Genomic DNA, 14846 nt, shown 5'->3' with positions numbered 1-14846 from the left:
CCAAGATCCTATCGTGCCCTGTTAATCGCTCAGCCAGTGTGTTTTCTGAACTAAGTCTAAAGTGTAACTGTTGTATAATGTTACTGGCTGAACATTAACTCCATCCAGTTATATATAAATCAGGTTTTCATTGGCACAGTCACATGAGTGCTGCCACAGACATACCAATGCTGCGTCCAGGCCAGTTCTGGGCTCCCTGACTCAGCCTTTCCCTTCTGCCACGGTAGCCCATGATCAGCGGGGCACCTCCAGCTTGCCTTGGTGTGTGGCCAGGCTCAGTCCAAAATTTTGATGCCAGAAGTTTTCCATCCTGGACAGCCCTTTCCCACGGGCTGGGTTTTCAGTCGGTGTAGCCAAGACCTCTCTGGGTGCAGCAGTGTCTTACTATAGTATTAATGCTTGTCTGTCTTTAAAAAGTAAGCTGTATAGCAACTTGCTGCTGAGCATGTGGTTAATGAAGAGTTAAGGCAGCGTATTTAAAGAGTAACTGTGTTTTGTTTGTGAATATATATTTTTCTTTTAATAAGCTCCTGCTAGAAGTTCAATCTGTTTAACTCTGCCATTGATTTTTCTTGTGCTGTGTTAAGCGTTAGGAAAAGCGTCGTTTCCCCTTGCTGGGATTACAATCAGTGGCCGTAATGGCCCAGAGACCAACATGGGCCTGATGCTAATTTGGTGCTTGGCAGACCAGCACAGCCACAAACGTCCCAAGGAATTAATTTAGCCTTTTATCCAGCAACTCGCAATCTGTACAGTAGTGATTAACAGAACTGCCTTCCCTCAAAGGACTTTTTGCAAGGATAAATATATCAGAGTTGGAGGTGTTAGGACACAAAAACCAAGATAAATACACCCTGAGAGACCCAGAGAAGTGCTGCATGGGAATGTTTGGCATCAAGTGACCTTGAGTACGTCCTCATCAGTGATGCAGAAAGCTGTATGAAGCAGAGGCCTTGACGCTGTGGACATTTCTCAGTGTTTATAAGACTTAGCCTTTGCTACAATATTGGTATCTGCATATCTGCAGTGTAATCTGATCAGTGCGGGGGGGGGGGAATTGGCTGCAATTTCCATAGTCTTTCTTTCATTAGGATATAAAAAATAAGTTCAGAAACCAGAACTGTCACATCTCTGACAGAAACAGCCCAGGTCCTCTCCTACAGCCAAGGCTCACGCAGAGTAAAGCCCCCCTTTGCAAACAGACAGGTAACTGCATCTAAATGAGTAGTTGTTCCCGTCATAGGAAGGTTAAAAAACCAAAAAGTACCTAACCACATCCTCTTCTAACAGTCTGAATTGTCACAAGAGGTGACGACTCTGGGGGTCTCCATAAGCCCAGGGGCAAATTCAGAGAAAGCGCAACTGGGCAAACGCAGCTGCTTCTGGGGGAGGCAGATGCCCAGGAGGTACCAGGGGATTGCAGGGAGGGGGCCTGGGCGGCCCTTGCTGTCTTAGATTACCCAACTCGACTTCCTTGAACTGTAAGGAAACTTATGAGGAAGTGAGGCATGTTGCAAATGACAACCGATTTTAATTTACGCTCTTAAGCATTGCAGAATTCTCTCTCTGGCTTGTTCCCCCATCACGCAGTCTGCTGCAGCCAACCCATCCTCAGAGTGCCCTAGCTCAGCTGAGGGAAAGCTGTGATCCCTGTATTCATACTGACGTAAAACTCCCGGAGGAATAGGAGGGCTGTTCCTGCAGGAGGAGTCTGCCATATCCAGGTAGTGCCGCGCTCTGCAATGCAAAGCAAGATGCTCAGACTTGACATTGCTCCAAGGCTTACCTAGGCTGCTTTAGGAACTGAACGCCTCACCGGGAAGCAGGATATGCCCCTGTATTTGGTTAGCGTGGCTGGGAATGCGGAGTAGTGACTAAGTGCGTCCTAGAGACAAATCTCAAACCTCTGAGGTGGCAGTCGTGCTTGCTGAAGTCGTCTAGCAGTATCTGCAGAAAAGTCAGTCCCATCACGGGCAAAGAAACTGTCAGGTTTGGCTTTAGTTAATGGAGGCCCTTTTTGCCCCTCCACCCCACGGAGGATGACCAGAAGCAGGGGCTTTATGCACAACCTTGATTTTTAAGAGACCTGCAAACATATAGCCAGAGAAAGTTGAGCTGGCAGGAAAGAAAAACAGATGCCCTAATTTCAGGATGCAGTTTGCTTGAACTTGCTCTGAACTTTGTAAATACAGGACACCTGACATCATATTCATTTACAGTATGTTTATTTCTCAGTGCATTACATGAAAGGTCTTTGGTATTTGTGGGTTCTTGAATACTGTTCCCACTCTGCTCTGTAAGAAAACGCTGAATACAAAACATTCCATATACAGTAACAAAACCCATAGCAAATAAAGAGAAATAGATATTTTGAACAATAACATAGCAATATGAAAACAGATAAGTAACCATGCAAGAGGTGGAACAAACAGGTTGTGTTTACAACAAACATTAGAGCCTGCCATAAATGAGTTCATCGTGGCAGATGAGATCTATTCTCGCTCTAAGTTAAGCAATTACACACGATTGCAAGATACTGCGTATGGCTGCCCTATAAAAGACCAAATGGTTGTAAAGCTTATTACAATGAGAGAAGCTGGGACCATTTGCACACATACGAAACACACTGATATAAATAAAAAAAATACTGTGTAAAATAACTAGTGAAAAAGTTAACATTTCCTTCTATGGATAGGAATGTGCTTTGTGGACAATTATAGCACCTTTGAATTGCTTGGTTTCAATGCAATCACAGAAACTGCGAGTAGTTTAAACCCCTATACCACCAAACACCAAAACGGAATGTAATCTCGACTAAGAAAGAGGCTGTAAACGTGGAGGAGAATGGATTTCCAATAAATTGTATTGAGAAGTAATTCCAGAAGCTGATTGTCTTTTAGAAGACTTTGTCACAGTGGTCAGGTTCCTACGTTAAAATAGGTCACTGCAGGGACTGGGATTGAATCCCAGCCCAGAGCCAAACTCTCAGAAAGCTGCTTGTGAGCCTTGCGCTCTGCTCCACTGAAAGCAGGCGCCAGTCTGTGCTAGCTGAAGGTCTGGATCTGTTTTTTTACAGCCTGTTCCTGTGAAAGTTGGTGGCAAAATCACTGTGGAGTTTGGTGGGAGCAGGTGAGGGCTCTTCTCTCTAGTTTATTCCTATTTCCCTGGGTTGCTATCAATTCTTTACAGTAAGTGCAAATTAGATACTCTGGAGAGAAGTGTCTCCACCTCCCAGGAGTACCAGATTGCTGGTGAACATCAGGGTGCACGAATTGCAAAGTTTTTTGGTTGTGCAATGTGCTGCTGCTGCTTCTGGTTAGCTCAACACAAGGCAAATGCGTTGCTACTACCAGAACCGATCCAAGACAAAACCACATTGGAGCTCAAAGAAACATTAAGAATTTCAAAAAAGTCTTAAGGGAAGGAAAAAAAAAAAAAAAGGAAAAGAACACACTATGGTATTGCACAGTATGCATGTAAGATAAAGCACTAAACATTTCAATTAAAATATATTTCTAAATGAGCACGCATTCAAAATAAATCCCCTCTCTAAGTTACATAGACGTGGCAAGATGCATTATATGCCCTGGCTAAAATGAACCTTAGTAGCCTGCCTAAGATGGAAAATATGGTTGGAGTGGTTTGCTTAGTCATGAATATCATTAACATCAGCGTGTGAGGCTGCGTTCACCTTTAAAACATAATTAAACTGGGACTGCACAAGTGTGGTCCAACCCTTGTGTAAGTAGAGAGGAATGAAACCCCAGCTGAGAGAGAAAGTCCATTTGGTATAATCCTACTGTCACCCAAATTAAAGATACAGTACCGCCTAAGAGAGGGATGGAGCTAAATAAAGCACGAAGTGTGGGGAGAACAAAATTACATAGCTCATACAGAAAGCTGGAAAAGTCAATAATTAAACCGGTTGCAACCCAAACCTAACCAGTCTTTTTACACTTGACTTGGCATGATTCATTGCAAACAACTTCCATTAAATTTCCTTTCATCTTGCCAGTAATTTGTTTTAAATAATTTAAAATCCAAAATCCTTGTCAATATGAATGACTTGAAGAGAGCACTCATCAAGCTAATGCAATAGCTTTGAATTCAGGAAGACAAATTTGGAGGGAAAAAAAAACCCAATTCTCTTTCAATCCAGTGTGAAGGCTCCAAAATGTCAGGGAAGTGAAAATGGCCTCATTGTACTCCCTTTTCCCCAAATTCAGCCCCCATAGCTTCAAGACTAGTGAAACCAAATCTTGCTGTTTCCCTTTTTAAGGATTGTTTTCGTTTAGTTTAGTTCCTGAAACTGCCATGAGGAAACTTTCTTAATGTGGCAAGCGACTACAGCTAGCACCAACCTGCCCAGCGTACACATTCAGACTGAACTGGGATTCCTCCTCAGTCTTCAGGGCCTGATTTTCCAACACCTACTGGTAGGCTGAAGGGGTTCTCTCCTGGAAGCCAGCAGCTATGTCTTCTCATGTCCATGCACTCAAGACCAAGATGGTCCCGATTCAACAAAGAGATAATCAAGGACTTCTCAATTCCTACACGGTAGTCAGCCTGTAAATGGGGAAACACCTTTTTTTTGGTGCATTTAATTCTTAAATGGAAAGATTATTCCAAGATTCCAGTGGCTGCACCATGCTTAGCTGTCCATCAACAGAGCTATTGCCCTCACGGAGGTGAAAGGAGGGACTCAGGCTGCTGTACAGCACTTCAGTCTTTCGCTATACGTTGGAAAGTTGAGCTGTTTGTATTTGTGACTGGGTTTAGGCTGAGAGCTGGTTGCCAGCCTTAAGATACTGATTTAATTCAGCATCATTTATATACATACTGTCATTAGAGTTAGCACTGGATTTAGAGTTAGTGCTGGATTTGAAACTAAGATGCATTCAGAAGACCTTATTTCATTCTCCCAAATATGAGTACAGGATGACTACTTGAGGTCAGTAACCTGCTTGACTTGGGTGGTTTTACTTGTTTTCTCGTGTTCTGACTATATCACGCTCCAGCTGTAATTCAGAGTACAGGCAGGCAAAGGAATGCTGGAAGCCGAAGCATCAGCTCTTGGCAACGCTCTGCATTCACTTCAAATGTTGGAGTCTTAAGGAAAGAGAGCCTCTGAGTGTACTTTTCCTTCAACTCCCCAAACTTTTGTAACGCTTTGGGCTTGTTTCTTTGAAATGGCCAAAGGAAAACTTGAGCATAGGGAAGTACAACCTGAACTACGTGGGTTGACTGCTGAGTGAGCTCCACCACTGGCACTAGCCAAGCAGCACGAGGATGCAAAAGCAGGGCAAGTAAATGCATTTATTGCAGGCTCCAAGCCAGCTTAAACCAAGATTATTTATTATTTAGCTGTACAGCAGTAAATAGCTTCTGTATGAGGTCAAGTTTCTGGTGCTTGCTCATCATCAACTTAGCCCATTTCACCTGTTTTGGGATGGATGGTTGGATTTCTAAAGAACAGGGCCAAATGAAGACGTACAGTGAAGTCAGTCATACTGAAGTAGCCTGTAACCTCTTCATTTCTGAAAATATAAAGCTGTTTAGAGGAAAGATTTGGATGTTCTGATGTCTCTGTAGGTCTAGCATGTTTACAACATATATGGAAAGTTAATTTCATGTGTGGCTAATGTTGGGCTGGCAGAGCTCCTTCATTTTAAGTCTCATTTCCAGTGTACCACATGCCTCTAGTTTTGCCTTAGGAAGATCACTTTGGGTGACAAGGGTTGCTGAAAACATGGACCATACAGTTGTTGGTCTTTGCAACAGCTTTTGACAGAAATATCATAGCAGTACAGTTTGCCTTTTTTAGATAGCTGTATCATGCACTAGGAACCAGATAGAATGTGACCAATTTACCTGACGTGTGCCATAAAATGACAAACACAAACTCAATTTGCTCACTTTTGTCCTGGGCTGAATTTCAAAATTGTCAGAAGGGGGTGGAAGGGGGAGTGGGGCATGTGCATGTGTGAATGAAAAAAAAACAACTTTTAAAATAGTACCGTTGGCTCTGTTGATTAGTCTCACCCTTTCTAACAAAAATCACTGTCTACATGAATGACATCAACTTGTCCAATTTGGTTTGCGCAGAAGGTGCAGTGATTCATTTGTCACTGAAGGGCAGGTTCAACATCTTAACCCTGGACTTCCCCCAAAATAACAAGTTATTGCAAAAAGTAAAATGACTTTGTCTTTAAGTCCCAGTGCAAGATAAGCTCTAGACAAGACTCTAATTCCTTAGGCTGTGGTTTGCTACTACACTGTCTCCAGATTCAAATGGCAAGGATTCACTCACAAGATAAAAACAGAACAGTGTGAAAACATTTTTCCTTATTGATGTAGGATTAAGTAACTATTGCAAAATATCCTCTTCTGTGAATAGTTACTGCTACTACTTAAATTAATTTTCTCTGTATGTATGCACAAGCTGAACACAACATGGGAAAATTCTTGCACAATTCCATCATATCTCATACAAACTGCTCTATATTTTCACAGAAACAGTCTAATCTTACTGAAGATAGATAGAAAGTCAATGTTGCATTAATATTTGCATCAAAAGTCCTTGCTTAGCCAACCACGAATAGAAATAATTCCACTCACATGCATTTAGCAACATGAAGAGCCAAGTTTTTGATGCTAAAGCCCAAAGAGTAACTGAATTTTCAGAGTAACAGTTTTAAATGTTCTTTGAATTTTCCAATTTGTTTTTTGCTTAAAAGAAATCTTTGCAGGTCATGCTTTAATGGCCTATGGAAGTGGTATCTTCACCTGGAAGTCAGCATGACATCACCACATGAAATACAAGTGGATGCCATCAACTATACCAAAGGACAAGGATAAGGCTTGGCTTTGAGTTTAGATGGGATTGATTGTCTCAGCCAGTTAAGCAGTGCTTAACTGAGTAACTTTCAAGGGCAGTGAGGAAACAAGGGGAGGATTAAACTCTTGAGACACAGTCAGGAGGTGTCATTTCTGTAGACAGTTTCTGAGGATACCTGCCAGCTGGTATGCCAAAGGCAAAACAACAAAATCAAGAAAAATGTTCATAAGACCCTCTCTGAGCTATGGATAAGACATTCCCTGCAATAAGGGCGTAGTATTGGCCAGGTAAGGAAACCCAGTTGCCAACACTGCTGCCTCCTACCCACTTCATTTGCGCTCTGCAATTAAGCACTGGGATACTGTATCTTTAACTGGTGAACAGGCACGGAGAACACGCAGATGCTCCTACTTCATCCGATTGCTTCTCCTTTTGGCTTCACTGTCATCCAGCAGTGAAGAGAGGATCTGGTAGGCCTGCGGCTGCTGGGGTCCTCCACGTTTGATCTTGATGCTGGTTCGCAGGGGGGAGCCCGGGATCACGTCTTGTCCAGAGCCTGGCTCAATGGAAGATAAAGAGTCTGTAAGGAGAGAAAGTCACGGGAGAGCGCTATTTAAAAGGGGAGGCTAAGGAAAGAGGAGATGGGCCCTTCTGAACGATACCTCTTCTGGAAGAAGTGTCGTCCCTCCTGTTGTCTTTCCATCCAGCAAGCAATTGTGGAGCTAGATGTTTGCTGCCGTCACACTGCTCCTATACTAGGTCTTTTCCCTCTGCTCTATCTAAACTCTTTGGGGTGAGTACTCTTGCTGTACATGGCCCAGCAGGTCCTGTTCTCATTGTAATTCCATTTATAAAGCGCTGTTCTTTTATTGATTATAATTTTGCTTGGGCTATACCTGCTAATCAGCATTGCCCGCAGACTCCTGTTATTGAAGGATGAGGCCAAGTGGTCACTGGGAAGTGATGCTCCTGAGGGTTTAAGTGCCATTTCACTCCTTGTAAAGGAGGACATTTTGAGGCACTGAAAAGATTGAACAAAAGGATTGATCCACCCTAGGCTACAGCCAAATTAGCAATAAAGCTGTGAATAAATATTAGCTGCCCATTCTCCCAGCATGCCTCACGGTAACACACACCTCCTCTTCCTACAGCGACCTGCCCTACAAAGCTAAATTTACATTTGACTACGGCCACTCTTCTATTTTGCCAGCAATCAGCAACAGATGCTGATAACTCAGTGCTGCCTCATCATTTTTAATACCCCAGTTTCTTCTTTCTTTTGCCTTCAGAGATGGACATTTGCTTGTTTCCCTGCCGAGAGCCCAACCTCCCAAGCCAGACACCCAGCCTTGGTTTGATCCCACGAGGCAGCATTTCTGTTGCAAGTGAGCGGTTGGCTGCCAGAGGATTTGTGCTGCGTTCACTGAAAGTCAACACTGCCAAACAATTTGGGCTTTCGTGTGTCCTGCTGGGCTGCTCTCCGCAGTTTGCTAGGCCAGATAATCTCAAACTGCCCTCCCATTGCAGCGAAAAGGTTTGTTTGCTGGTGTGTTTTGCCTTGTTGCTTGGGTGGCTGTGGTTTTGGAAACCACACCGATTGTGAGGTTTCTTGGGAAAATGAGAGCATGCGATTGGCATTTCTGCGTGGGTCTTTAAAGCTGGGCTGAGTCGGTCTGCCCAGGAACCTGTGGTAAAATCCTTAACACCTACGGTGGGAACATGACCAGATAGTTGGTGCTGGGTGACTTAAAACTGTGTGGTGCCTTTCAGTGCAGGGAGGTCTGTGCTCAAGGATATTCTGTTTTGTTATTTTATGTCTTTTTCTGTTGTTTTTTTTTTTTAACCATATACACATAAAGGGATGAACATAACTGCCCAAGGAAAAAATGCCTTACTTTCCAAGTTCTCTTTCTAAACAGTATTTTTGTAGGACCTAAAATGTCTTAAGTTAAAGAATGCAACTATCTGAAAAGCACAGAGTAAAAATATAATTATCTATACTGTTATTGGATAAAAAAGGAACTATTTATATAAAGTCATACAATATAGGTGTTTAAATATGGCTTTAACTACACTGTGCAATTAAAACCCATCCATTTTTGCTGATGCAGTTACACTGGTATGGAAGTATACATAGCTATAAATAACTCGCCTCCATCCCAAGCTATAACAGAAAATACATTCATGTCAGTGAAAATGGTTTGCCAAAATGACCGTTTCAAAATAACAGCAGCACATGCCTTGTTGCTGCTGTATTGCCAAACAGACGATGTATAAAATAGGTAAACTAGGCAGGCAAAGTTGCGTGAATCCCCTGGTCCAAGCCCCAGTGTCTATACAAGCTTCCTGAAGAGCTGACATTTTGCTTTATACTAGTAAGAATGAAGGTACAAAGCAAAAGATAACGGAGCGCCAGGCCCTGCGTCCTGTAAATACACTGCACTGTGCTTATGGACTCGGTCCCCCTTCCCCTCTTGCCCAGCGAACATACCGGCTGGGCATGGATTGCTGCCTGGGTAATCTAGTGGGCATCTTCCTGCTACCTCCACCATCTCAAAGCAAAGCAGCATAAAAACATCTCTTCCTGCCCTTGGTGTATAAAATCCAATGAAAATATGAAGCAAACTGGGATTAATGCAGAGGTAAGGTCAGGGTGACTGTGGTTAAATCATGGGTTTGTGATTCATGATTTCCCAAAATGCTTAAGCTGTTGCTGCCTATTGCTTCTGGAAATAGTACTTTGGGCCTCTGAAAGACACGTGTCCGTTGAACAATGAAAAGCAGTGCTGAGACCGAAGCCAGTTCAGCCATATAACGGAGCACCATGCACTGACACTGTTCTGGCTTTGAAGTGCCCAGCGGCATTTTCATTTTAGCACTGTGCTGGCTCCAGGAGGAGCCTGTGGGCTCTCGAAGCGTGCTGCCTTACGGCACAGAAATATATGCACTTCGTGTCACTTGTTTAGGAACTGCTGGACGTTTCAGCTATTTAGCATTTTCATAGGCTAAAACAATATCCAAAGGCCAATTCATAATAAAAGTGGATGTCAGTCTGGAGGAAGGTGTGAGCGGCTTGCTTTACAAGTGAGGCCAGGAATGAGGTGCCATGTGTCAAGGAGAAAATAAGAAAGAAAAGCGCTATGGGACTTGGTTAAAAAATGCTCATTCCCGTGCCAAGGAACTGGCTTGCTTCTCCTTGTAGGCTGGGATAGCAGATCTAAACAACATTTTGCCTCTACTGTGTTTCTGAAAGGGGAGAAACTGGCACAGCAACTTTTGGCAGCTGTGAGAGAATTGATCCTCAAGTACCCCAAAGGGACAAGTCTGATCTGTGACGACTGCACAAGCCCATACTCTGGTTAAGGGAAGAAGACACTTATTAAGGGATGATGCCACACACTGTACCAGTGATGGCAAATAACCTCAACAGAAAACTTAAAATCTATCTGAACAAAGAACACGTGAGACTTTCTTTAAATCTGATTGTGAAAATAGGTTTTATGTAAGTTATAATCACAAGACGTTCAGGGATCACTGGTTTTCAGGGTAGCACTGTTTCGGCTTTCTCTGTAAAATATAGTGCTACACAAGGCAAGGGCCTCAGTGGTGTTAAAGTCACTTGGAAGACACTATTAACAGGATTAAATGATCTGGCCTAAAGACTGGAACAAGCAGCTCCCTGGGAAGCTGGCAGATGATCTGTGCCACATGGCTTGAGCTGCTGCTCATCGCTTGGCTTTCTAAATGGTAATAAAAATTATTGTGGGGGTCATTTCACCTGCTACTCTAAAGCCAGAGCAACTAGTGCAGCTGGTGGAAGCTCTAGGTCCTCAACAGTTCTAAGCATCCTTTAAGTCATGTTGGGTACCTAGTTTTGAAAACGCGGCTTAAATAGATAGTAGACAGAGAGTTTAGGAGACTGGGGGGATGTCTAACCATCAAGCAGCTGCCTGAACAGAGACTCCAGTTGCCTAGAAAAGAAAATCTTAGCGACGCTTACCATGAATTCCTATCATGTGCTCAAGAATTAATACTCTCTCAGCTAAAATCTTCAGAGCTTCTCGAAGTTGTTGAACACCTTCTCCCTGCAAGAAGGAAAAGAAAACCAACATTGGTACATGTTGAAGAATAGGCTTCTTGTTTATAATGTTGCCTCCATAACGCCAAACTCTGCAGTGTGAATGTTTAAAAAAGAAAAGATGTAAAAGGGGAGATAAGCTGCAAGGGTTACGTAGGAATGCAGGAGAAATCCCTGTTTAAAGAAAAACTCCTCAGTTATACCCCACCTTTGCAGAGTTGCAAAGCCATGACCCAAAGCCATGCCTTTCAGTTTTGTTCCTACTTCTGCAGAGGGCCAAACCCAGGTTGTATATGCCTGTCAAACCTTTATACCGTGCAACTTGCATTAACAACTATGCTGAACTACCTGGAAAACAGGTTTTGCTCTTGTCTGACATTTACTCTGAACATCAGTGAGTTACCTGGGCTTTCTCATTGGTGTTACACCAGGAAACTGGGACACGTGGCTAGCACCATCTTGTTGCTCCCTTATAAACTGGAACAGTGGCATGCAAGCCCATCCTGATGGACTTCAAAGAGCTCCTAGCTGGGCCACATGCTGCCTGAAGCCTGTCCACATACTTTCACATACTCTCAGTCTGTAGTTTGTTGTCCCCATTGCCTTAGATATGGGCTTGAAGTGACCGATAGATGTTGGGAAGTATTTTAGGGTGGGAGAGCAGAGATGTGAGAACTCCAACTCTCTGCACATGGTCTCTTCTGGGAGTCTGTCCCTGAGCATGGGGGAGGTACAGTGGGGAAATAATTCCCTACCTTGTAGCAGCTCTGTGTGGCAGAACAGCCACTGGGGACTGAGGAGGTGTTCAGAGAACATGGGGAGAAGGGCAGCTGACAACATGGCCAGGGAAGCCTCAAAGACCAGGATTTCTAGCATGTATTAAGTTCAAACCCAAGGTTCACATCATTGCTCTGCACTTTTAACTGTGGACACGACCCTTGCTCCCCACAAACCAGCCTGCCAAAGAGAATATGGTCGAAGGACAGTAAAGAGACAAAAAGGAAAGTAAAACAACAGTAGAAATACATGCTTACATCAGCGCCTTTGTCACCTTCCTCACCCTTCTTGCCTGGTTCACCCTAAAACAAACAAGAAACAGAAATTTGTTTTCATGTGACTGAGGACCCTGTCCAGGATCACTTGCATCCCTTCCCTCCAAAGGATCAAATTAAAGGCAGAAGCATTTCACCAGCAGAAAACAAACTGACTCTCTGGCACTTCATGCCAAGGGCCAAAGTGCTCTCGTGAGCTCTGTTCTGGCTCCCATCACCTTCCCAGGAGGTCATCACCATTCCTAACACTGATGAACTTGGCCAGGAGTGGCCAAGCTGCAGGAGGGGCTGGCTGCCATGGCCTGGGCCCCCAACAAGACTGTTTACAGCTCACGAAGCTCTCAATGAGCAATGGTTTAGGCTAAAACACTCATATAAAAATACTGCTCCCCTGCCCCAAACATGCATGTGTTCATCTTTGATTTAGAACATAAAATCCTCCATTCTGCTTTTGTTAATTAGTCACATCACTTTCTGCCTCTGAAAATGCTCATTAAGCTTTTCTTGAACAAAGATCCTTATGTGCTGTGAATATTGGTCTGGTGTTCCCCCCAACCAGGAAGTTAATGCATTTCCCAAAGAACAGATGACATGGAGAGAGTAAACCACAAACTAAACCATAAAGCTAACAAACTGGTGAAGAAAACAGAGTGGAAATGCCTGGGCTTCTCAAACTTGTTGGACATCCCTGAGATACTTGCAAAGCAGGGGTGGGTATGAGCAGAAGGACTGAAGAATCACAGAATCAAGAAAAGGTGTGAATCGTACAAAATGATGATGTGGGATTAAGGAAGACAGAAGAGAAACCTCCCAGAGGACCTAGGACCTCTTTGGATGCTGCCAGCCAAAAAAACCCAACTTGCTCCACTAGCTCACTTTCAGCCAACCTTCATCTCCACTGGTTTGTTTGCACCCTAGCCATATGTGCCAGTGCAGCCATCATCTCCTGTGTGCATCTGTTCAGGTATTGCCAAGAAATCATTTGGAGATAGCTCTTAATCTCATTAAAGGGTTTCCAGCTCAGCTTGGCAAACCAAGGTGCAAAAAAGGAGTTGAGAGCAGCTGATGTACTTTGAGTTGTTTAACAGTGCCCACCTTTGGGCTCTGGTAGTGCAAGGAACCTCACGGGGCAGGGAGGGGGTTTCTGTCTGCCAGGGTTCAGCTAGAGGGGATCTGCAAGCAAAGCACATCTCCTCTGTTGGCGTGACGCCTTCCCGATCACGGCATTTCAGCACTATGCTTAACATGCAGGAAGACTGTGCTTCATTTGGAGAGGAATACACTGAGATGACGTTTGTCTACGCTGGAGACAGTTGACCTAAGCATTGCATCTGAGAGAGCTGGTTGAACCAGCTGCAGTCCAGCTAGGTGGTATTTAAGGTGCCGGGCAGGCACCAAACCCATCTGAGTCTTGCACACACCCGCAAGTACTTCACTTACAGGAAATCCCTTAATGCCCCTCTCTCCAGTCAGACCTGCTTGCCCCTGTTGGAAATAAAGTAAGTGTCATTAGGAGATATTTTTCCATTTGACAAGAACATAGTGTAATTTTTACTAGTGGAATTAAGATGGCTTAATGAAAAACCTTACACTCGGGATAATATGAAAAAAAATTCCTCTCCCTTGACATTATCACTTAGAGACAGCAAAAGGGGGGTCATGGTTTGCTGTCAAGTATCAGCTCCAAATCCCATCACACTTTGGAGAAGTTGGGTTTGATACAGAGCTACTCAGCTCAGTACCCTCTCAGTAAGACGATTAGCAATTTTTTTAACTTTACAGCAGTCAGTTACATTATACCAGGAAGGAATTTTGCTGGAGATTTGTTTCTTTACAAAGACACCACATTCTTCTCTCTAGTAAAACTGACGGGCTGATGCTGCCCCAGACAGCAAACAGAGCCCAGGACTCCCACAGAGCGCTGATTGAATCCGCCTCCTGCTCCACACACACATCCCTGGGTTAACCCCAACAGCTACCGATCAAAACACATGTTGGTTTGTTTCTTTTTCCTGCTGCACTGATTTTCTCATTGTTCTCAGTGGGGTTTTTTTTGTTCTTTTTGGTTTTTTAAACAGAAACATTTTGAAATGGTACATGTTGGTTCGGGGCGGAATGAAATACCATCAAACTAAGCATCTTTTTTTCCCCCTGTTTTCCTCAGCAGTGTTGGTTTCCCAGCCTGGAGGACACTGGGGCAGGGCAGAATCCCTGACCAGGAGAACAGTTTAGATTATTTAATGAGAAAGCAGGAGCTTGGGAAAAGGAGGCAAAATTTAAAAGCATCTTTAGAAAGCCATTGATGAAACAGCCACATATTTAACCTGGCTCTTCTCCCCTAGACATACACAGAAACAAACCCATCTTTTTTTTCCCCAAAAAAGAGACCTAGCTGGCAGCAGCTTTTTTTAGTATTTGCCAGAAAAGGGGAGCTGCTTTGGTTTTGTCTCCATCAAACTGCTGCTTTGTATAAAACCAATGGGCCTTGGGCATCTACAAAACATTACTGCGGAGAGCTGCGCAGTGCTTGGTGAGCAGCTAGCCAGCACTAGACAAAGGCCCGTATCAACACGAAGAGCACCGGGAGGAAGGCCCAATTTGTCAGGTGCTCCGAGCATCTTCAAAGGGAAATACTTGGATTCTACACTGGAGGGAGTGAGGCCTGTGAAAACGCACAGGCAAGCGGCAAATCAGGGAGAGGAGACGTACCAACGCACTCAAAATACATAAACAGACTGTTCTCTGTGTCCAGGGGGGACAGGAAAGGATGTTACCAGCTTAAAGGGGATCAAAGGATATTTAGGCTGGATGTTAGAAATATCTTTTATCCCAGGCCCTCACTAGCGGTACCTCTGAAGGCTGCCTGGAGATGATGTGG

At 43.9% G+C, this 14846-nt stretch overlaps 1 protein-coding gene across 1 annotated transcript in view; it reads right to left on the bottom strand.

Annotated features, from left to right (window-relative positions):
* Nucleotides 1–7245: 7245 nt before the first annotated feature.
* The window catches only part of COL26A1 (collagen type XXVI alpha 1 chain), a 176225-nt gene continuing 168624 nt past the window's right edge, over nucleotides 7246–14846 (bottom strand). The window contains exons 13-16 of the mRNA XM_059829412.1: nucleotides 13409–13453; nucleotides 11951–11995; nucleotides 10839–10923; nucleotides 7246–7418 (exon numbers count right to left, since the gene is read on the bottom strand). Coding sequence (XP_059685395.1) covers nucleotides 7246–7418; nucleotides 10839–10923; nucleotides 11951–11995; nucleotides 13409–13453 — 348 coding nt within the window. The remainder of the gene's footprint in view (nucleotides 7419–10838; nucleotides 10924–11950; nucleotides 11996–13408; nucleotides 13454–14846) is intronic.

The sequence above is a fragment of the Gavia stellata genome, chromosome 25 (genome assembly GCF_030936135.1).
Source record: "Gavia stellata isolate bGavSte3 chromosome 25, bGavSte3.hap2, whole genome shotgun sequence".
Classification (NCBI taxonomy): Eukaryota; Metazoa; Chordata; class Aves; order Gaviiformes; family Gaviidae; genus Gavia; species Gavia stellata.
The sequence above is the reverse complement of the archived record's forward strand: the minus strand, read 5'-3'. Positions and strand labels throughout refer to the sequence as shown.